We start from the raw sequence: 24,403 nt of genomic DNA on the forward strand, positions 1-24,403 counted from the left end.
CATTGCCATTAGCATCCCAACTCAGTGCTGAGCTCTCTGCACTCGTGGGTCACTTAAGTGTGCAAAGCTACAGAAGGGAGCTAGACTCTTAGCTCCGAACTCTCCCAGTAGTAATTGCTTCTTCCGTTGCCTTTTGTGTCTTTTGATAAAATGCTCACATTTAGGGTCCAGCTGCCAATAAAAATGTGTTTTTCTTTCCCATTTTGTTCCTTGGCTGGTGAAGGGGGAGCCGTGTGTCATGGGAGAGAGGAAGATCTATAAAAAACGCAAGCCTGGAGCCCGGTGTTCCCTAGGTCGGGACTATTCCCAAACTGTGGTTTCTGAGCCATGTGTCTGCGGTCAAGGGGACTTTGAGTGGTGAGTATGTGGCTCTGTGGACTTTTGCAGGGACTGTTCTTGTAGCATTAGGAGTGGCTGAAGTGCTGCACAGACAGAAAATCTTGCAAAGAAACTAAGTCTCATGCAGCTTCACAGCTATGGTCGTACCATATAGTGTAGATGTGATCCCCATACCTGTTGTGAGGGAGGTGTCCCCTTCATCTGTGGGACAGATTTGTTAATCTCCATGAGAAACTGAAGCCTGAAATTCAAAACGAGAAAATTGCAAGTACTCATTGGTGGGGTTTTTTTCCATCATTCTAGAAGAGTAACAGTGAGAACTCTTCTCTGGTCCAAAGCATTTCCACCTCTGATCCTCACTTCCAAGGTCATTGAATAGCTAGGGAGCAAGCTAGCAGAACATGCTTATTTTTTATCATTATTCCTTTGAATTCCTGGGAACCATTTGTTGCTTTTTAGCAATTTTTTTAAAAGAAATTTCTGCAAGAGCTTCTGTGACATGATTGTACAGCTCACCCTTGTCAGATATAGCTACTTGTTTTGCATAAATATTGGTGTTTCTAACTTAATGGGGCCATAATTTCCAAATTGCTTTAAGGTCACTTTGAAAGTACCTTAAGAATAAAGCAGGGGAGAAATGAACCACTGCTTGATATTGCTTGACAATCAAGGACAGGAGATGGAAGAATACCTAACAGTCAGGGTCCCTGTGCAAGGAATTCCTACCGGGAACCTATGATAGGCAATATTTCAGAGATTTAATACTGTCAGTAGCTGTGATGTTTGAGCTAAAATGATCAAAACGTCATTTAAATGGAGTTCAAAATACCCTGAAAGCAGATCATTTGAGAAAACATTTCCATTTTTATAGTAGGTTATCAAGATAAGTGTTCGATTTGCTATTGGTGTGATTCCTGAAAACTTCACTTGACTTCAAATCTTTCCTGAAGATGTATGAGGCATGAGATCTGCACACTTGTTTGAACTTAGACCATCTGAAACTCACAGTTCTTTTTAGAACAAACACACTGAAGTGCAGCAAAATGGATAAAAAATATAGACCAAAGTATTGTCTTGAATATTGGAGTAGTTTGGCTCTAAGAGATGTTCAGGGATATAGAACAGAGATTTTCAGCTTATCTGGATGGATGTTTAATTTCTTCGTAATGCCAAAATTACATCTGGGACTCCTTAGCTTGACTCAGGAGATCTTTCCCATTTTTTTCTCATCATGGGCATTTGCAGGATGAACAAACTATCTTGCCCTGCACTATCTGCCCTTGGCATTGACATACACTTCTGAGCTGAACTCAACACCCATCTCCAGAGATGCTTATGATTTTGTGCTTTTTTTTTTTGATGGCTTTGTGCTTCATCAGCTTTCTGTTTTCACAGTGAAGCTTGTCTTTTCTAAGCTGTAAGTGGAAAATTGTGGTAAATAAATTGGCCTTAAGTGCTGTTCTGCCTTGAAAAGGGTCTGCATCAGAATGAACCTTTTCAATCAACTGACATATTCCTTGCATGCATTCAGTATCATTCTTACTTAACATTCCCACTAATATGAGAGAATATTTCTGTTAACCTTGTCAGTCCTGCAGAAAAAAGACAACAGCAAGCTGGCTTATGTTTCAGACTCTATGTTGCCAACAGGATTGTTAATTGGCTTCCAACTGTAAAATTGTCATAACTGGTGATGGAGAATCAAAAGAACCAGCTTCAGGTTAAGGGTATGTTTGGATGCTAATCTCCAAGTCTGACTGGAAGAAGGTGTGGGACGATCAGTTTTAAGAAAATACTAGTGGTGCTGGAAAAGGGGCACCAAGCTTATCTTAAAAGTGATTTTCAGAGAGGAAGGATCTGACTCGTGACTTCAAAAGGATGACACAGTTATTTAGTCAGTGGCAAGATACAGATTATTCTAGAACATGGTTCATCTGCCTTCTTCCAGATGTGAGTACAAGCAGGGGAGATGCTGAGATGTGCCCTTTCTCTCTGCTGAGTAGACGAAGGCTCTAGGCAGGGAGCTGATGGAGATACATCCCCACTGTAAGCATGTGCAGTTGGAAGGACAGCTCCTACACTTTCACTTGATGCTTTTGAAAAGGAAAGATGTCCACTCAGCCTTCTCTGGCTGGGTTCACAATTGTCAGTTTTTCTTGGAACCACTGACTGGCCTGTCTCTTGTGTGTGAACTGAGCAGATCTGCGGAGTGTCAAGGAAAGGATGAGAGTCAGCAGCTGGAGTTGTTTGAGTACAGTGACCAGCAGGTCCCAACAGACAGGCCCTCTGTTTCCCCAGTAAGTAGGTCTGGAGACTGGCTCTGGTCACAGAGCATCTCATGGTACTGCGTGTGATGACTCCTGCCTTTGAGAGCTGTGCAAACTGGATAAATGACTGCAGGAACCCTTCAGCACATGCTGTGACGACTGTGCTGCCTCCCATTTTGTCACAGCATCCTTCCTCCTGTCTGCTTCATGTTGCAGTGCTATCTGTTGTCTGCTCTTAGATATAAAGCTGATGTGAATTTCAGGGACATAAATCAGGATCCAGGGTCCCAATTCAACAAATTCTCGTGAGTCAAGATCAGGGGTGACTCCTGCCAACCTTTGCAATCATTTCAAAAAGCAAACCCTGGCTTTTTCTGACAGAGAGAATGGCAGAAGGAGCTCAGAAGTGTTATTAAAATGCTCTCTGATCTTTCTTTTCCCTCCTACTGCTTCTTTATTTACTCTGTCAAGATAGTTTTTCTGAGAAAGACAGCGCAGCAGCTGGACTTGATTATTTCCTTAACTTATGCAAACCCTGGGGCTTATGAGAGGGAAGGTGGGCAGCATGCGAGGTTTTAATATACATTTACCAGAAGTTAATGAACAAGCACAGAACCTTGAGGGCATACAGCAATGTTGTCTTTAATTTTATTAAATATTTATGCAGCTCTTTTTTTCTTTGGGGCAAAGTACAGCTCCTCCTGAATATTTTTAATTACCAAGTCACTGCAAGGCATTTTTGACTGTGCAGGTCGGACCCACTGAGAATGATTAAATTGAGTGTTGAGAGAAAGAACATTAGGGAATCTCTGAACCTTTTAAAGTAGCTTGCAGAATTTTTGCCCTCCAAAAAAAGGAACAGTAGCAACCTGGATCACTAGGGACATAGCACAATTTTGTCTCCCCAAAGCTCTTCCTAGAGACTTTCTGTGGAGTATTCAGACTCTGAACAGAGGAAGGATGAAACTCAAGAGTGTCCTAAAGGGCACAGAGAGCTTTCAAGGCAGTGGCTTCTGTAGTGTCTTTGTTTCCACAAAGGTTTAGTTTGTTGGCATTTGTTAACCTGCTTCAGGCAAAAATCCAGCATCTCTCTTTATTTGCCACTTGAATCCAGCCTGCCAATAAAGGCTATGCGTAGAAACCTGATTGAGAACCTATTAAAACTTATGGAAAGCTTTGGATTAACCCTACTGCTTCATTATTGTGTTGGCATGCAAAGGAAGCTGTAAAAAGAAGTCTTGAATGTGATTGTGTATGCTTCTACACTTTGGTGGCCCAAGGAAGCGTCAGTACCCTGGATTACCTTCTCTGTTTTGCACGTTAAACATGTAATCCTTAGACTATCAAGCTGGCTGTGTTGATTCTGTTTAGTGTTGGAGAAACTTCAACTGTTTTTCTTTCGGGTCAGTCATAGCTCAGTCAAAGAACAATGAGGCCATTAACATATGTAACTATATATACCTTGCCCAGTTGTTCAGGAAATGTTCCTGGTGTTTTAACTGTTCCATTGGTAATAAGTGGTGTCAGATCTTGGAATTAGTCTGATTTGTTCTGAAAGAAAAGGCTGCAAAAAAAATGAGCAAACCTGAAGAATCTCAACAAGTGAAATTATTAGAGATTAATAGGAAAGGAAATTAACAATGCCATTTACTTTCTGAATCTCTGTCCGTGTTTTGTTACCAGATTCCTTCAGTGCTCTACAAGGTTGGTAATTCTGGGGTTGTCAGGTATCGTATACCTTCTGTGAAATGTGTTTCTGCCTCTCAAACTGATCAAGCACTTTATCTCCACATGAGCACAATCTCTGATGTCCTGCCATCCAGCAAAGAGCGACCAACACACATATGCTTTAAGGAACAAAAGCATGACCTAAAACCCTGAGCTAAATCTAGTGAACAGGTACAGTGATGCACTCATGACTTGTCTTCCTAGTGACTATGGGTATGAGAGGCACAGCAACAACCAATGTGTCCCAGCCTTCTGGTTCAGCCCATCCTCCCTGTCCAAGGACTGCAGTGTTGGTCAGAGCTACTTGAACAGCACTGGGTAAGTAAATCTTGCAATCTCTCTCTTTTTGGTGACCTTGCAGCAGACAAAAGAACCTGGATGATTTTTTTTTCCTCTGCATCCCATCTGGCTCTTTTCCAGTCTTATTCGTGAAGTAATGTTTGCAGCAGCATCTGTATGAAACATTGCCTCATTCCTCAGAGACAGGGAGAAGCACATTAACATAAGTGACATGTAGGTATTGTATTGCTATCAAGTGTTGTATAATCCCTGGAGCCTAGACTTGGAGCTCCCCTTTGCCTCAAAATTAAAACACGAATCAAAAAGGTCTATGTGAGAGACAGTTGAACGTTCAAAAGGACAGGTTTGAGGTATTTCACGTTGTTTTTCAGTGAACCTCTTCCCATCTTACAGCTCCTATTTATAACAGCTTCTCGGAAAGCTTAAATGAGCAATTTTTAGCCTCTTTTTTTTTTGTTTACCATCTGACATTTTTACTTTTGTGTATAGAGTACTTTGAGATTTCAGACAAGCGACGTGTGCTGGTTTCTCTTGGTTTTACCCAGAACAGATGGCAAGTGTTGGTTTATTATGCTATTCTGTTGTACAGGGGATACTCTGAAACTCTGTGTGCACTGGCTGATGTTCCTTCTCAGGCCATGCAGGTCCTGAAGATCTTGTAGGTCTGCTTCAGAGTCATGGGTCCTGCATGCTTGGTTGTTATGACAGAGTTGTTCATGGCTGGTTGATGTAGGTGCTTGAACAAAGTGAGACTGATGGGAGTCTGATGTCACTTAGCTTCAGAGATCCTCTTTCAGCTGAAAGATCACTGTATGTATAGAATGTAATTACAGGAGCCCTGGCCAGTATGCCTGCTTGTAGCCTTCTTGACAGAGGCCAAGAAGAAAATAGTTGGAGTTTGTGTCACCTTAACCAATACTGTAATTTCACTGTGAAATTGCTAGAAAGGGTTAATTCCTCTAAGCAACACTGGGAATAGCAAAGTGACTTTCTAGTTAGCTAACCTCTTTCAAGAAGAGCCAAGAGAAAAACCCATTCTTTGAATCATTTTAAAATTGGACTGGGCAAAGCTCTTGGCAGATCATTTCAAGTGTCTTCTAGTAGAGGCAGATGAAATGTAATAAAAAGTGTAATTAAAAAGCTGGGATGCAGGGTGCAATCCTGCAGGCATGGGGAATTGGAGGAGTTCTGCCTTGTAGCCATGCAAAGTGATTTAGCTCCACAATGTATGTCTGTTCTTAGTGGTGCTGCTGATAATCTCTGGAGAAACTTGGACTGTGATTTGTTTGGCTTTCTCCAATTTAATAATGAGTTCGGTTTCTTTGATTCTTCCTTTCAGTGAGGGAATCATGTAGACAGCCTTTGAAAAACCACATGCATTAATATGGAGAAACAAAACAAAGAAACATTCCTACCTACCACTTGAGCTCATCTCCTTTTGTTACTGTTCTCCAGGTACCGAAGGATTGTGTCTAACAACTGCACGGACGGCTTGCGAGAGAAGTACATGGCCAAGATGGAAAAATGTCCTGGGAAAGCACCTCGCGGACTGCACATCCTCACTACTGATGGGAAGTTGGTCACGGAGCAGGGACACAATGCCACCTTCATCATCCTTATGGAAGAGGTGTGTTAGTGGTCTAGGACTGGTATTCTTTTCCTTCACCTGTCAGGCCACTGAGAGGAAAATAGTGATCAGGTGGGGTCATGAAATGATGGACACTCCTGAAATTTAGGAGAATTAATAAAAGAGAGATATACGTGAAACATACAATCAAATCTTATTGGGTCAAGCCAAAGGAGCATTTGGCGAGTTATCTTGTCTATCAGAGATGATGAAACCAACATTGAAGAAAGATAGATCTGGTCAAAAATACATTCCCCACTAGCTTCTTGCTTCCTCCAGTGAACTACAGTTTATGGAGTTTGTGAGGCAGTAATGGTATCTCTGTGCTTAACAATTACGTTTTGGGAATGAAAAGCTTTAGCTGAAGCTTTTCTGGGAGAGGTTAAGAACAATGGGGAAAATTTTCAGACTTACGGGGAGCAATGAGGAACATTATTGTTTTGCAGTAGGAACTGAGCCTCTTTAAACCACCTCTGAGTTACCTGTCCCATATCTATTTTATTTATTTATTGATACGGTTCCCTCTGTAGCCAACAGAAGCGTGATAGCAGGCCATACCAGTGCCTGAAATACTCAAAATATTGAGGCACTTCTGGTGATCTCTCTGAGTCAGATACCCCTCTGTTTGGCAAATATGTGTGGTGCAGTCTGTGTCACCAAGGCTTGTGGCTCAGTGGAGGATTGGATATCTAAAAGATGCACTTGTTAAATGTTCAGGCTGACAGCAGTTTTTCAAACTGGTCTGTGATTTGGTTTGATGTTTAGGGATATATGTGACTGCACCACAAAAAGCCCTGCTGTGTTTGCAGCTGCTGCATTCCCTTGCTGGCTTCTGACTGCCCATGGAAGGTGTCATCATAAGTCCAGTAGTGATTTTCCCACAATAGAATGTTTTATATCTGTTTTCTAATTAAACAGAAGGATCAACTCACACACCTCACTTCCAGCACCTTTGGATGTCTCATGAGGGGCGGCCAGAGAGTGAGGTGGTGTTGGAGAACCACAAGTACCTTTTGTCATCTGCTCTGTTCTGTGTACTGCATTGTGGGACAGTACCTGGAGGCAGCTGGGAGCCAGACAAACAAGAATCATGACACCAGAACAGTCTAAGTATCCTGCTCTGACAAGAAGCAGCATTAGGTCTCTAGGGAAATCATATTAGAAGGAGTGCAAGTCTAGTGTCTTTTCCCCTCCTAACCCCAGCAGTAGCCTCCACTGGAAACTTAGACCTTCAGGAGTACAAGAAGCTGTTGTGAATCTGAACCTACTCCCCTGGAGAAGGTTTTCCTCATGATGCTTTGTGTTGGTTTTTTTTAAACACGTTTCTATTAATTTAAATTCTTACACAGTAACTAAATGTTGCACTAGGACCACACTAATCTGACAGGGCCTCTTTACATACTTCCTCAGCTTCATGCGTGCGCTGTCTGCTTTTATACAAAGTGGATTTCTTGTCTGCCTGGCTGATTCTTTTATATTCTGCAGACTTGACATGGTAAGACGATTTGTATAGACACTGTGAGTGGGAGTTCAGAAAAGAACAGACATAATCTAAAAATTAGGAATCTAGTAGTAATTTATTAAGGAACTCAGGCGGAACTGCTGCACACAAAGAATGATAAACAGATGGAGAAAAAGGCAGCAGTCAAGGTGGCTGTAAGACTGGAGTCTTTACAAGGCTTTAGAGATTGAAGAGGCAGCTGAATATATACATAAGGGTGGTGCCTTTATGCCCTTTGTTGAAAAATAAGGGTAGTTAGAAGAACATATCTTTGTGGGTGAGCAGCTTAGTCCACAAAGTTGTTTGTTTCTTAAAAGAATAGACATTTTATGAAGGGGAAAAAAAAGAACACTGAGATTTTGGGCAAAAATATTCCAGTCTTTCAGAGTGAACCTGAGATGAATGAGTTGTCATCAAAGTATTCCTTGCTAGCTGGAACAAATAATTTCTGTAGAAGTCTCAATTATTGCATACCTTGCTGTCATACAGATTCATTCCTGCCTCCTTCCACCTTCTCCGATTTTCTGGTGGGCTATTTTTCACCTATGTCTACACTCATTTTCTGAGCCAAACAGCAGCCTGACAATGGAGACCCCATTATCCACAGGAGCCTATGGATAATGGCATCTCCGTTCAGCTTTTCTACTGTTTCGTACTAACCCTCATCAGCGACTTTGTGATTAACCATCAATTCCTTTCTACATTCTAACGCACGGCCTTGATATGTTGCTGTGACTGACCTTTATGTTGTCCAGTGGTAAATGAAGACTTTATCCTGGTTAATTGAAAACTAAATTTCCTGGGATTTTTAGATTTAGCTTTAGTAGCACTGTTCACAGTAGTAATTCACAATATGTGTGTGGCAATGACAACAGACAACGAAATGTGGAATGACTGATGATTTTACTGTGGTGTTGGAAATACAAGTCTGGACTGTGATTTGGATTGTGTATACATGCAAGGAAACATGAGGAGGGAAGAACTTTTTTATACTTTTTTTTTTGAAATCCATGTTTGAGCTTGAGCACAAAGAAATAATGGACTGCCCAGTTCTTTTTGTGTGAAGCTGTGTTCTTCACCAGATTTATGAATCTGTTTTTGCACCTGATCTTTCCGTGCATCCCCAGCTCCCCTCTGAAGGGTACATAAACTCCCCTCAGGCCTAAATGGTTGTTGCTGTGGCAGCTGCAGTTACTGAACTGTTCTATTCCTTTGTCTTCTGTTTATGCCATCTCACAGCTTCCTTCTTCCATTGATTACAAGGTGACAGCAAGGCTTTGTAACAGGGTTACAGTTTGCAAGGTTTGGAGTTTCATTAGAAGAACCAAAATACGTTGTATCTATACACTCCACTCCCCGGCTGTACCTGCCCCAAGCATATATCGAATGAAATACAGCCCTCCTGAAATATTGGTAGTTAACTTCAGAAGGTCAAAATTTCAACCACTATTCTGTTTCTACAGGTTTGGTTTTTTTCACAATTTTGCTAGTGTGGCTTCCAGGCAGGAAAACTTTGCCAGGCTAGTCTTGATAGGGAGACAACTTGAAGGGCTGTTCCGTGGCAATACTTCTCTCTACCCATTCCACTACCCTTTGCCTGCTCACTAATTTCAGTATGCAGAGCTCCAATCTTTGCAACAGCCCTTAGCTCATTCATGTCTGCTACTTTAGAGGGTTTAAAGCAGTGAAATGTGCCTTTTGAGTATATATGGAGACAGGTGATCTTTTTGCATTTGCAATTCCTCACATCCATTTCTAGTTTTGGTTATATACATAAACCCCACAATATCTGACAACCTGTGTGAAACTAGGACACTTGTTTTGGTACTTTGTATACTGGATACAGAGGTACCACAAGGAGAAAGAAAACATGATCAGTGTGATGGGCAGGCTTTGCAATGAAGACCCAACTCTCATAACTGGGTGGAAAGATCATTGTTACTGTTTAGTGATGACAAATCTGTTCCTCCTTCTCCATTTCACACCTAATTTCAGACAGAGTCATACTGGAGAAGCAAAGAGGAAACAGCAAAGAGAAGTGTAAGGCATGAGAAGGGAGTTACCATGATGGATGCAAGAGATTTCAGCCTGAGGTCACTAGTGCTGAATCCAGCCTGGATCAAATTTTTATCCTCTATTCAGTGTCTTCCATACGAGATGAACTTGTGGTCTTAGTATGTTCCCTTGAGAAGCGACTTTGAAAGGTTTAACCAGTTGTGGGAGCCTTTCTGTCAAATAACTGAACATCCCAAGAGTGTCATTTTACCCCTGCTAGGGAATTTTTTAGAGTGACTTAAAAAAACTCTATGTCAAAAGGATATTATTGGCTGCGTAATTTTATAGATAGGTTTTAAAGTCACTACTATTCCAGTCCTCTATGGTTTTTTTTTTGGTATATACTGTATTTTGGATGTCCTAATAGGGCAGAGGTGAAAAGCATGCCCTGTTTGAGTCAATAGACAAAACTCCCCTGGCTCCTGTGGGATGGAAATGATGGAGCAAGGAAAGGAGAGAGATCTAACACATATAACCAAATACTCATATTTCAAAAACTACTTATAATAACCCTGATTGTATGGTTATGTACCTGAAGACTCCAACTATACACTCAAGGCAAATTCACATCTGAAAAATACCTTCCTACAGATATTCCTAAAACACATGAATCATTAATACTGGCATAGCCTATGAGGAAGATAAATTCTGTGAGGTGTGCTGCAGTCCTGATCACCTACATAGGGGTCTTGTCTCGGTGTACTCTGGCTTCTTGTCTGTGCTCCAGGTTTCCATGCAAAGGACCAGATCAGGTGCATTTTCAGGACTGGGAGCAGTAGCAGAACAGAGCATCTCACCTGTGTCAGTACTGTGATTGCCACTTCCAGAGGCAGATGGCAACTGCTAGTGAGACAGCAGGTCCCAGGAGTTTGGAGTCACTGAGAGGCAAGAGCTAGGAGCTCCTGGCTTTCATGAATATTTCCATCTGGCTGCAGGAACCTTTGTTGTGCACCTTTGACTGCTGATCGTTTGAGTTAAAACTACTTAATCTTGATTTAAGGACCTTTTTTTTCCATCATCCAGCCAATATTCTGCCTTTATCTTGACTGTCCTGGGATGGTAAGAAGTCATGATCCATAATGGATCTGTGCTATGCATGAATGTGATTGGACCATGTGATAAATCGTTTATAGATGTGAGGTTCGTAGTCAGAATTGAAGCTGCAAGCCATGTGTTTTGCCTCACACACTGCTCAGAAGAAAGCTGGTTCTTTCAGCTCTAAAACTCATAGGCACTGTCACAGGTATGGTTGTCCCAAGCAGTCTTTTCCCTTTGTCCAATCTGCAGAGTTTTTCTAGTAAGTCACAATTGTGCAATACCAGGCCTAGAGACTTTAGTGGAATCTGTGAGTTCAGTGGTCTTTTTCAGTGAGCCCAGTGGATGTAGGATCTTGCAGGCTTTGAGCTGGCTGTGAAGGGATTGGAGGTACATCAGAACTGGCTGTGAGCTTCATGTTTGCTTCACTCCCTTAGATCATTGTGTACTGGAACTGCACATTAGCTTTGATCCTGTACATTTACAGCTATAATGGGGTTAATGAGATGGCCATGAAATGTTTTTGAATCTCCTACTTAAAAAATAAAACAACAGCAGACAAGCAAACACAGTTAAATTTAGGAGCAGATATTTTTTTAATTTTAATTTGAAATTCCGTAATTTTTTCACAGTGTATCTGGGGATTGGTTTAAATTTTAGACTAGAAGCTTCTCTGAAAGGTAGTGTTATCTTCACCCATAGTGAATACAGTGAAGGCCTTTAATGAACGAAAACTGCTTGGGCCAACGCATTTTATATGTATGCAGAAAGCTACTGAGATTTAATCTGAGATGTAGTTTTATTTTGGTTTAATGAAGAAATCACTGCAGTGGGCTTTAGGCGTTAGGTCTGTTTAAATTAGCCTTGTTTTGTGTTAATTTTAGTCAGCTGGGTACAACTGAGTAACAGACACTTCTACAGTTCAACTATATTAGTTCAAAGCACAATTTAAATTAAAACAGTGCAGCTGCTACCTCTAGACAATGCCTGCAGTGCTGGAGTCTTTTGTCGTTGTTCCCTCCTTCATTTAATAGCTGTCATTGACAGTGATCCTAGAAGGGATTTTCTCCTCATCTGCTTCATTCTCCTGTGTATCCAGGCCCTATCTCTGTGTTGACTGACATTAGACAAAACCTGGCAGTCCTTGGTGTGGGACTCAACCTGTGTAAATTCAGCCATCCTGAAGTTACATATCTAGTCATCTGCACTATCATCAGGGTGCAGGGATGGATATTCGCAGGAGATGACTCGTGTTACCTGTCTTAGTTCTCTTAGGATGGGAAGTGTTGGTCTCTTGCTGTCTTTCTTTCTGTTTCTTTCACTGACTCTATGGGAAACCTGGAAAACCATCTTTGACTAGGCTTACAGCATCTTAGTGACGAGATTCTGTTTCTCTGGAGTGTGTTGGAGAGCCACTTCAACCATTGTCCTGTCTCCAGAGCATTCCTGATGCTGCCGTGTGCCTGTGTGCTCTTCAGTTAGCATTTAGCCTACCGTCAGAGTAGTGCCTCCCATCTCACTGCCTCTGACGGAGGTACTTGTCGGGCACCATCCATTCAATGAAGGGCTGTGCAAAGCCCTGGCCAATTCAGTGACATAATCCCAACCGTGCATTGCGTTAGATAATTCAGATTTGGGTCCCTATGATACATGCATGTTTGGCACTCTGCCATCTCAAAATCTCTAAATCCAAGATGGAGGAATAACACCTCTTTACAGGTGTAAATGTTCATCTATTATAAGCATTGCTTGTGTATAATTACCTGGCGTTGATTTAATTTTGGCCGCTTTGGGGACGGGCAGAACAAAGCTAGGCTTTTTTTTGGTAAAGTTACGAGTTTTCATCCATGATAATGAAATAAAACTGAAAGGTGGGATGTAGGGTAATATAAATCCCTCTTATCAGTCCAGTTCTTAATCCAGTCTTCTCTGTTGCAGGGTGATCTCCAAAGGACGAACATTCAGCTTGATTTTGGAGATGGCATTGCAGTGTCCTATGCTAATTTCAGCCCTGTTGAGAATGGCATCCGGCATGTGTATAAGAGTGCTGGAATCTTTCAGGTGACAGCATATGCAGAGAACAGCCTGGGCTCCGACACTGCTGTCCTCTTCCTGCATGTGGTCTGTAAGTACTTCCAGCTGCTAGATTCCTTGGGTGAACATCTGGCCTCACTGAAAATCCCTGCAACTCCAGTGGAACCTAAGAATACATGTAAACCCATCTGCATATGCAGCTCACACTCTCCCAAAGGCTTGGACTTTTAGACATCTTGTTAAGTAAACTGTATTGAATGAAGAGGAAATTTCTTTTAACACAAGTATATTTGCAGTTCTCACAGATACAGAGAATCATAGAATGTTTTGCGATGTAAGGGACCTTTAAAGTTCATCTAGTCCAACCCCTCTGCAATGAGATCTTTAACTAGATCAGTTTTCTCAGAGCCCCAGAGAAAAGTCTGAAAACATTTCTCGGGCTTTCTCAAAGGGTGAAAGACCAAACAGCGTATGAAACAAAGTCTAAATGTGTTTTCAGTATGCTTCTAATACCAAGAGGTTTAGATTAATATAGTAAATTTTGAGTTGGTTATTAAGGATTTGGGAGTTTACAGTGGTTATTAAATAAATGAAAAGCATTATGCTGTGCATACTTGCTGGGATATGAATGTACTGAGGGCTAATGCGCTGCTTTTCGTATTTCATGTGTTTTATATGCATCCCTGACTTTTCTCTCTCATTTGGTAGTTCAGTGCAAATGAGCAGACTCAAATACAGAGCACCCAGCTGGCATTCTCAAAGCCACAGGAGAGAGCAGAGGGTGTGGAATGCAGGATGAGATCAGGAAGATCCCAGCTCTCTGTCCTGCTCTCAGACTACTAGATCTCCTGGGCAGAGAGCTCTGTCTGTGTTCAGATGTACCTTGTTGGTTTTGCTCCTAATGGTGTTCATAGCCATGTCTGCCTTTTCCCTTAGCCTGTAAGAATGTCTTCTATCCTGTCTTTTACTTGAGGTTTTTCTGCTGGAAGGAAGGGAATCAGAATTTTCCTAAAGTCAAGAACTCTTTTTCTTCTTTCTAATTTCAGGCTCTCTGTGTGAAGGAATAAATGTTCCTTGAAGCTTTTATTATGCTCATAATTCCCTCAAAGTCAATCATTGCTATATTTAACAACCTGTTATTAGAGCATTAACTGTTTTTTCCTTCACCTTGGGCCATTAGCTGACAAAAGTGATGGTTAACTGGTAATAACAACTAGCTTTGTATGGATTATCTGATTTTTCTCACAGGAACTGCTTTTTCGTGGTGAACATTTTAGAGCAGAATGACATGAGGGGCAGTTGCTGGGCCTGGCTGTGCTCTACCTTCTTCTTCCTCAGCCTCTCAAATCTCTCCTTTGACTTTATAGTGTTCTTAGGTGGCCATCTTATTATCATAATCACTAGGGATGCATTTTGCAAGCATTTACATTCATGCTTAACACTTAAATAAGGTGATAACTCAGTACTAGACTTTAAATATGTCTGGATGTACTAGTCAATATAGGAGGTTTGACCTTCAAGCTCAAATGTACAGACAAAAATGCCTGCTGTATAAATCACCCTTATTATACAGTCTGTCTGGCACTGGAATCCTGTGCTGAAAAAAAAAAAAAAAGACAAAGAAGCTCCTTGGCCTCAAGCAACAGTAGTTTTATATCCTGCAGCTTTATTAGTGGTCACTCATCTTTCTCAAATCTGCTGTCAAGCTGCTCATCTATTCATTTAAAGGAAGGGAAGATACTAGTGTTTTTCCTCTTACATGCACTGTCACAAAATATTTGGGGAAGCCTGCTATTCTTGGGAACCCAGAGTACGTGCTATGGAAGGAGTTCGAAATTGACTTGCTGGTAGAAACCTATTGGGAAAGGGGCAAAAAAGAACAAGTTTTAAGCAGCCAAAAGCAAGAGCGATGTCCCATTGTCCCTGTCCAGAGAGCTGTATGTTCTGGTGGTAAAAGAACAGCTCTTGCTCTCTAAAATCCTCTTAATGCAAGTAGTTGGAAAAATTATTAATGTCCCCATTTCACGCTTGAAGAGCTGAGAGGTAACACAAAAAGATTGTCTCAGTTAAAATCAGCAAATTTCCTGCTTCCCAGAATTAATATCTTATTATAAATAAATAAATCTTCTTTCTTATTTCATCCGTTCCTTCTCACAGTGATAGTCTTTCAGTTTGCTGTGTTGTAAAAGGTACCATCCAGAAAGACTCAGGTACACTGTCAGATCTGCAGCAGTTACCAGCTGAAATTCAGTACTGGTAAAACAAAAAAAATCAACAAGAAGGAAAACAATGGTTGTAGTAAAAGCTTTAAACAAACTAGCAAACAAAACTTCAGAATTTTTTAAATGCCATTTTTTCTGGAGAAGAATTGTCTTCTTAATTCTGGACTTTATGCACTGGACTCAGTAGAACGTTTGCATCTATTAGACACAATTTGATACCTTGTTATTTTTTCAGTGTTTGAGAAATTAATTCTTCTGACAGTTAAATGCTGTAATATACCAAAGCACACATCTTTCAGGTAGTTCCTGACTTTTCATAACTGACTCCCCCAAGATTTCTTAAGATCAGGCCGAAGTTAAAAAGATAGCAAGGATATCCAAAATCATGAATCTTTATTTTGGAGACCTTCTAAAAAACTGTCAGGATGTATTTAATCTAGTCATAAATGCCTCATGTATAATCAGATTTAAGACATCTTGGCTAAAATAATTTTCCCACAAATCTTAGTAGCTCAGTGGATATATTTTCAGGAATACACCTTCTTCTCTCACATCCTATCCCTCAAGCTTTCAACAGCAACTTGCCTCGTCCAGTGCAAAGCCAGTTTATTGTTCTTCAAGCTGCTTTTTAAAGATTCCTCTAAACACAGTGCCAACCCTGTCTGAAATTAGCACTGTGGAAAATGTACGCTTCTTGCTCCCCTAGAATGAAGAGTGAGGAAAAAAAAATACATGATTTTATGTTTATTAATCTGGTATCTTTTTCTGTTGCTTATTGACTGCTGAAATTCTCTTCTATTGCTACAAGAGGGTCTCACTGCTGATATAAGATATTTGATTTATTTGGAGGAAAGATCCTTGCTGTTCACTACTGTGCGGGGAGGATTTAACTCAAAGCCTCTCATAATGAATTCTCCCTTCCCACAGGTCCAGTGGAGCACGTCCATCTGAGCGTTCCCTTTGTAGCTATCAGAAATAAGGACATCAACATTACTGCAGTTGTGTGGCCCAGCCAGGCAGGCACACTTACCTACTTCTGGTGGTTTGGTAACAGCACTAAGGTACAAAAATGCATTTTGGTTCATTTTTGCTTCCTAAGCTTGTTGCACCAAACAGGGAACTCTCTCAACCCTAATAAAAACTTCTTGCCTTTGCTTGTTTTGTGTTTTAGTTTCTTCCTTGTTTTAAAAGGGTTGTCGTTATATGAACCTCAGCCTTTGTGAGTTTATTTCCTCCTATTTTGTGTTGTTCTTAGGAGTCATTACTTTTTTACATCTGGTTGTTATCAGCCCTATTGAGCTCTAAAGACCACTGTTATTAGCACTGTTCACTTGCAACTTAACTGAGTTATATACCACTATATATGGGATAATACTAGCTTTCAACACAGTGTTTAAAAAATGCTGGTGTTCAAATAACCGTGGGAGTTTCAATTATGTACCAGTACACAGTATATAATGTTGGATTCCAACACAATGCTTTAAAGCTGTTTGTATTCATAAAAGCAGTTGTATCTAGAATTTCAAGCTAGACTCTTAATGAATTGTTTTTGTCCATCCGTGACCATTGCTCACAGTCTTGGGTATATTAGAGAAGGATTAGAGACTTCTTTGTAGTGAATTTTCAAATGATTGGCAAAAAGAGCCATATAAAGAGCTTTTTAATCAATAATTCAAGTAAGTGAAACTGCCAATCGTGGTCATGCTTTCAAATGGAGAGAGCAGGATTGTTTACTGTAGGCTTTAGGAGTGAGAAGCTGACACACAGACACCATCCTCCGTTATTACAGTTGTGCAACATGCAGCTGATGATTTTGCAATGTGGTGTCTGCTGTTATTTGCAAAAGCAGTTTAAGTAACAACATTGTGTACGTTATTAAGTTGCAGTTGAAGGTGTGCACTGAGGTGAGATCACAGTAGAAAAAAAAAGGGATTTTACGTGAAATATGGAGCTTGAGATAAAAAATAGCAGGCACAGAAGTATTTTATTTTCTCTTTGACAAAGCTGCTTGGTTTTTAACCTCTTACCCTAGCTACCAACAACAGCAAGGAAAAAAAAAGAAGCAATAAACACTGTGTGTACTGGGGTTTTACATTAAGTTAGGAAGCTTATTGTAAGAACTCTAGCTATTTTTGTGGAAGCACAATTGAAACACCAGAAGAGCTCAGGAACAAAACCCACTTACTATAACTTTGCAACTTACTGCACCCTACCTGAGCTACGCAGCCACCCACATGCACGCATCTAGTCCACGACAAGTACCAGATAATTCCACATACTTTATACTGCACTGAAAGAAAAGGATGCAAAATCACATTACAGTTCAGATATTTTTGGCTCAGTGCTCACACATTAACAGCCATGAAAATACATCTGAGACAATTTAGGTGCTGGTAATTTGATCATCTACTTAAGCCCTCCAGTGTGCCTAGTTGTTGGAGTTTTCCTGCCACTTGTTTTTTTTCTCGGTAAGGAAGTTGGTTGTGAATAGGGCCTTAAAAAAAATATTTTGAAGTAGGAAGTAATCTAGAAAAGGTAGACCAAAGCAGTGGTGTTTGCTGAAGATTTCCATATGACTTTCATGGTACTTGCATCTAGGTTGTAAATATGATCTGTTATATGTTTTATCTTCTAGCTTAAATTTCAGACCCATAGGCAACAGAGTACAAGCAGATATGGATGTGTTTGGGAGAGGTGCTTTGGACGTAGCTGCACAATGAGTAGCTGATCCTTATGATACCTTAGGGTGATTGTACATGTTGCTGGAATATGTTGAGATGTAGATTAGTAAAGATAGTGCCACTTAACCTGTGGCCAAATCAAAGACCTAGAGGACCTTTTATTCTTTGCAAAGCATTATTTCCAGCTACCTCATGAAATGTACTTCCACTCTAACACAAGTATGACAAAGGATATAGACATAACAGCAGCAACCACCTTTTTTTTCCAGGACAACAGTCCGCATCACATGAAAATTTCTCCTGGGATGTCTAATGTACATGTCAGATCCTTCTCTGTGCCCACTCATTGGCAGACTGTGGTGCTCTAAGTACAGGTGGAATATGGGGACACTGACTTGTGTGCAGATTAAAGGCTGACATGCGTAATATTGTGCATACTGACAGGTATTGTTAGATGTTGTATTCTAGTTCCATGCTGAGGGATCACAGCTTCTTTTCCTGTTCAGCCCATAGGCAGTTCAGGCAGAACCAGATGTGTCTTGTAACACCCTGCAGTCTCACTAAGGTACTCTCTGTGTTGCTGCACAGATGAATGTTGTCTTAGACTCAAATGACCTGGCTGATGCTCTTCTGCTGCCCTCCCCACCCAGCTGGAACCATTGTACTGAATTTCTCCTGTGCTAATTTTTGCAGTATACCCAAAGGCCAATTTGCTTGGATTAACACAGGTCCAGTTTAATAAATGTGTCCAGCTGTCTAATAGGTTTGAGCAAATGAACCTTTTAAGCAACTTGATTTAATTTAGAGTTAGTTTCCAGGTCTTGGTGCCTGAATTAAAATTAAGGAGTTGGTGGAGTATTAGAACTCCATGATGGAGGTGAAGTCATCCATGCTAATGGAATATCCAGCATACACAGATACAAAAAGGAAAAACTGTAATTTTAAAGGCTAGATTGCTTCCTCTTACTGCCTTTGTACAGAATCACAACCTGTAACCTCCAGGAAGATTGTGAATATCACTGCAGTTTGATAGAGGCCCATTCTGCTTGTGTATATCTCAGTATATGTTAGCTGGGCTAACACAAGCTGGCATCCTTGCTGACTTGGTCTGCGAGTACCATGCAATCAAACAGAGATGGTTTTTTTTCCTACTGCTTTTTAGCTCATGGATGAAGGGGTCGAAGGAAGGTCACATTCTGCAGGAAAGGAAATGTATTTCCCACTCTGGCCAATGCCAGTGGAAATTTTGATTTGGCTATGAAAATGGCGTATATGGCCACTGTTGCGAAGTGCAGGAAGGTTGGCAGTCAGATGGGATGAAGTATGAGAGCTGGAAGGTCCATGTTGAGGGGCTTTCCTCTGGAAACAAATGGGCAGTATAGTGAAGGAACAATAGCTTGTGCCAAGGGCTTTACCTGTGCTCTTAGATCTCTGTGTGCTTTTGCAATGGAGGCTCATATCTCTATTTCTATTTTAATGGTTCAGTCTAAACAAAGAGGTTTGTCTATAGACCAGCTGTCAAATCAATGGCACTGTGAGGGTTAGACCTTTGCTTTTCAATATACAAATCTCTTTTCCCAAACATGGTGCACTTCTTTAATCTAGATGTGTATAAGTGTGTGAGTTTCCAGTTCAAAGAGGAGAGCTATAGTGCTGTCAAGGACGTTTTTGTTTGAGAAGGTGCAGGTAATGTCAGCTTTCTCTGCCAGGGCTCTGAGCTGGCTAAATTCAGGTCAACTTTTCTCTGGAAACCATTCAGACAGCTTTGGCAGCTGGTATTATGCCACGATTTCAGCCTCGTTAGCATGGTTGCCAGCTTACAATTGGAGCTAGCTTACAGGCTCAAAGTGTGGACAGGGCAATGCTGGGTGCCCTCACTCTGACCTGAGGAGAGTTGCTCCTAGATAGATAGATAGATAGATAGATTTGATGGATTTGTGCTCATAAGAGCAAGGGCTGGCCCTGAATCTGAACAATATGGACTGTTGAAAGAAGCATTTGTTTTATGTTCAATGCTGTTTTGAGCTGTACTCTGTGTTTCGTACAGCTGATACAGCAACTGTGCTGAATACGCATACGTGTGTGTGTGTGTACAACACTGAATTCTGCAGCACTAAGTCTACAATTGCTGACTGTGCTCTACTGAGGTCCTCATAGCATAATAGATTGCATTCAGTGGAAGAAGTATTTACTGAAGTGAGAGAAACTTTTGCCTGTGGGGCATTTCTCAGTGGGTGGTGTTTGGGCTACATTTATGCCTTAGCAGGACACGCAAGCTGAGAGCACCATTTGTGTATCAGAACGAAAGAAGGCTTTTATGGCCTAGTGGATTAGTCAGATGCGTGTTGTGATCCTGAGTTAATCTCACCCTGATTTTGATATCTCCATCTGTGTTGACCTTTTACAGCCCCTCATCACCTTGGAGAGCAGCATCTCACACGTCTTTGCAGTGGAAGGGATGAACACTGTCACTGTGCAAGTTGCTGCGGGCAACACCCTTATCCAAGACACGAAGGAGATCGCAGTGCATGGTACCCTCAGCCTTTTGCAATCACATCTCAGGGGGGTATCTGGGGGTGAAGATCAGATAGTCGCTACTGAGCCAAAAGGAACTCTGTGAACTCCCTAGTGCCTGGAGGAACCTCTGAAGACAGAGTCTAAACAAAGAGCTGAGATATGTCATGGTCACAAAATACAAAATTGAATTGGATTTTGCAGCTACTCAAATTTGTAAGCTAGCACTGTAGTAAAGTGGCTGGTGTCTCCTTTGCCTGTTGGTCTGTCTGTACACTCTGACTGGGAAGTCTGAGGAGAAAAAACATGTAAATATGTAGCCAGACTGCCCTCCCTCTGCTGCCTAGCTATAGAAAAAAATAGTCATAGTGCATCATGATTAAGGTGGCCTGCATAAAGCTGGTGTTTCTCTTTATGCAATGACTCTATAAACAGGAGGGGTCTGGAAAACAGGGGGCAGAAATGACTCTGTTGTTGGTATTTCTGCCCATCTACCATGCCACAGCTGGAGATCTGAGTGTGTCCACTGGACTTCCCTGTCAGTAATATCTGGTATATTCTTGCCATATCTGCACCTCATGGACTCCAAAAAGCACCTTTTGGCAGACAACAGAGCCTGTCCTGTTAAGGGCTTGATAAAGGCTGAGTCGAATGTCTCTCTCTGCATCTTTTTGGCCAGGGCTTTGAGATTTCTCCAGAGAATAATTACCACCCTAGGCTATTCTTCATTTTCCTGATCTAGTTATTGGCATCCAGCATTTGAGGACAAGCTTTTGTTTGGATAGCAAGTTTTACTGAGAGACCTGGGCTTCAAGTAACTCGGGTTGCACTGTGTAATTGAACTATGTGTGTCTTGTTTCAGTAATTGAATATAAATAAATGTCCTGCTGGTGACTGCAAAGCTGTATGCTCAGATTTAACAACCAGCTAAATAGATATTTATTGACTGCCTGGCTGTGAAATGCACTGGGTTTTAATAATTTGTTAATATGATTTAGTAATACCCAAACTTGCTATTAACAATTGTAAGTAACCCTCTGATTGTTCTGAGCATCACAAAATGCAGTGTTTACTTCTGGGAAACTTTCCACTAGCTTCTGGAATAAAACATATCTGAGAGGGGTCCCCGCAGGTGATCTCAATCTTTGGTCCTTGGAGGTCCCACAGAGCACTCCTCATTCTCTGTTTTTAAGCACCTTCTAAGAAATTTTACCATTCTGTCTATTTAAAAGATCCAAAGCTTTGGGCTTTACCGCAAATTGATCCAGTTGGAATGTCCAAAGAGTCCTGTGCAGCACCATGCTGCAGAATGACCTGGTATAAGGAAGGAGTGCTTCCAGACCCTCCCTCACTCTAGTGCTTAGTTCAAGTCTGAGTACATAAACGAGTCACACCTTTGGTGAACATGCACTCTGCTAAATCTATATCCTTGTCTGTGCCCTATGTTAAGTTATTATGGCTCTAGGTGTGAAGACATGGCTTTCTGGTGCTAGCAGTGAAGGAGATTTATTTTTCAGATTGTGATTAGCAGACCAGAATTTACTCAAAAATTAAATTGGACATAGTATGGAGGATTCAAACGTCAAAGACTTCATATATCAGGCTCTGGGTTAAGCCTTCAGAACTTAAAAAAGAGTTTTTAATTAAAAAATATATTGCACCATCTAAAAAGAAATAACAGATCTTGCAAAAGATGCAACATAAATACTGTGCTGGCATATCCCTGCTATTCTGTGAATTTCCTCATTTATACTCTTGCTGATTTATCTTGACCTATAACTAGTACCTTCTTAGAAATGATTAATGGTACTTATTTGAAGTGTCTGGAGATCAGGTGCTTCAAGGTGATGCACAGCACATCTCCAAAACCAGAAAGGATAGTGTCTTCTACCCTGACAAGTCCCACTGGCCCAAATCCATTGTATACAGTTGTCATAAGGATTCCAGGCTTGGTCTCCAGTGACACCAGAGGGAAGAGTTGGAATTGAAGGAAAAATTAAATTGCTCTGTATTTTAAGTCTATGAAGCTTTTCTTCCTCCCTGCAATCAGTCAATTAGGAAGTGATTTCAAAGTGTTTCATGAATAGCCGTTGCTTGATTAGCCAGTTATTAGCACCACTGGGTTCTGATTTGTTGAGGTATTAACCACTCATGGCTTCCCTCCAGGGGACCAAACAGATAATACCTCCTTTTGAAAACATTACTTACAGTGTTTGCTTTGCAGTGCACAATGCATGCAATGGCACAGACCTTCCAAATTTCAGGCAGGTGCTGCCTTATGTACTGGTCAACTTCCTTCTGAGCAGAATCTGATGAAGTTGAGTGGCAAAATTACAAAGCCCAGAGGCATCATGAAGGGAAGGCATCCTCTCACCGCTCATGCTACAATTCTTTGGGAAAAGACACAAAAGTTGGCATTAGGGCAAAATGTCCTTTATAAGAACAGTTACAAGAATTCTTTCCTTGTAAACTTTCTGTCCTGCTTAGTGTTAGCCAGCCCTTTTTCTTTCTTCATCCTTTCCTCTCTTTCTTGCTTTAAGATAATTTAATTATGGTCTTCCTGTTGTGTCTGCACCCTTAGTTGTACTCTGAACACTGCCCATTTAATATTCTCATAAATACTGGTTTTGTGTTCCAGAATATTTCCAATCTCAGCTCCTGTCATTTTCTCCCAACTTGGACTACCATAACCCTGACATCCCCGAATGGAGACAAGACATTGGCAAAGTCATCAAGAGAGCTCTAGCACAGGTGAGCACCTTTGTCCTTGTCTGCAGTAACATTGACTATGCTGTTAAAACATGCACTTTTTCAACATGCTATCTTAGAAGAATGGGGAAGAACAGCAGAAATGAAGCTATAATTTTAAATTGATAGACAGCTTCTTAATACAGAGGCAAACTATATTGGGAATTTTGTGGAAATATTATAATTACTTTTATTAATGTTTCTGTGGTGCTTTTTAGCTTTTAATATCCTTGAGGACTTTAAAAATTCTAGACTGTAACAGTATCATTATTATTCTTATTTTGACAAGTTGATATTAGAGTACCTACTGTTCTCTTCTGCAAACATTTGAGTAGTGTTACTGTGTGTTGTTAAACAGCTGATCTACTTCATCGCAGAAGACGGACATTGTAGTATGTTGGATGCATAAGCAAGATATTTTTACCTCTTCCTGATACTCAGTCAGGAGTTCATCATACAGTTAAGCGTAGCAACTGGTGACCATTATAAAGCTCTACTGCCTTTCCAACTGGGGCAAAAAATGGGAATTCAGATGGAAAATAAACTTACCTTTAAACTACAGGACATAGGCACTTGTGTGGGTAGAAGATACTAGATCTTCCTTTGGGGTTAATTAGAATATGTAAACTAGCACTTGTATTATTGCAGGAAAGGGGACAGAATAATTTATGATATCAAATAGCCAGGGACTTTGGGTTTGTGTGAAATCAGGAGATAGATTTAGGCAAGCTTTTGTGGTTTTTAACATTCTGCCAAAAATATATCCTGCTTTTTTTTTTTGTTTTGGCTACAGCTGTTCTTAGAAATGAAGGCCAGAAATCAGGGTACCAGGAAAGTACATTCCTTCTCAGCTTTTCTCATCTGCAGCCCACATTCACTGTTTATAAAGAGTTGCCTTGATTGTTTTCCCATTTTAGAAAATCATAAGTTCATTTTTTTAAACTGTTATTCCCTTTTACTGTATTCAGAGTCAAGCTTGCAGAAAAGAAGAAATTAATTGGGTTGTACCTATGAATGGTTACAGACAACCACAGAAATCCTTTTGTGACTATTTGGTTGCAGCCTGTGGCCTACGCTGGTAGGACGGATCACCAGGAACGGGCTGCCGTGTTGACACATTTCAGTTCAAGGATGAGGGCAAGGAACTTGAGGTGGGGTAGGACTGGAGAGCTAATGGCATTAGCCTCACAAAGCAGAGAGTTTTTGAGGGGGGAGAGGTTTCCTGCCCTACTGAAGATGCACAGCTTGGATTTGGGGAGAGAGGGCAGCAGCCTCAGTGGGCAGGTCATGCTGAAGACCATCGTGAGAGTTGTGTGTGGAACTGACTTGGTTCAGCAAAGTGAGCAGTTCCT

At 41.0% G+C, this 24,403-nt stretch overlaps 1 protein-coding gene across 1 annotated transcript in view; it reads left to right on the top strand.

The window, feature by feature from the left end:
- Window positions 1-24,403, top strand: part of SORCS3 (sortilin-related VPS10 domain containing receptor 3) — a gene marked incomplete at its 5' end in the record, with an annotated part of 198,980 nt that overhangs the window by 165,119 nt on the left and 9,458 nt on the right. The window contains 7 exons of the mRNA XM_009871634.1: window positions 224-357; window positions 4,539-4,652; window positions 6,090-6,261; window positions 12,791-12,977; window positions 16,036-16,169; window positions 20,197-20,320; window positions 22,942-23,054. Coding sequence (XP_009869936.1) covers window positions 224-357; window positions 4,539-4,652; window positions 6,090-6,261; window positions 12,791-12,977; window positions 16,036-16,169; window positions 20,197-20,320; window positions 22,942-23,054 — 978 coding nt within the window. The remainder of the gene's footprint in view (window positions 1-223; window positions 358-4,538; window positions 4,653-6,089; window positions 6,262-12,790; window positions 12,978-16,035; window positions 16,170-20,196; window positions 20,321-22,941; window positions 23,055-24,403) is intronic.

Source organism: Apaloderma vittatum, unplaced genomic scaffold (assembly GCF_000703405.1).
Source record: "Apaloderma vittatum isolate BGI_N311 unplaced genomic scaffold, ASM70340v1 scaffold866, whole genome shotgun sequence".
NCBI classification, from domain to species: Eukaryota; Metazoa; Chordata; class Aves; order Trogoniformes; family Trogonidae; genus Apaloderma; species Apaloderma vittatum.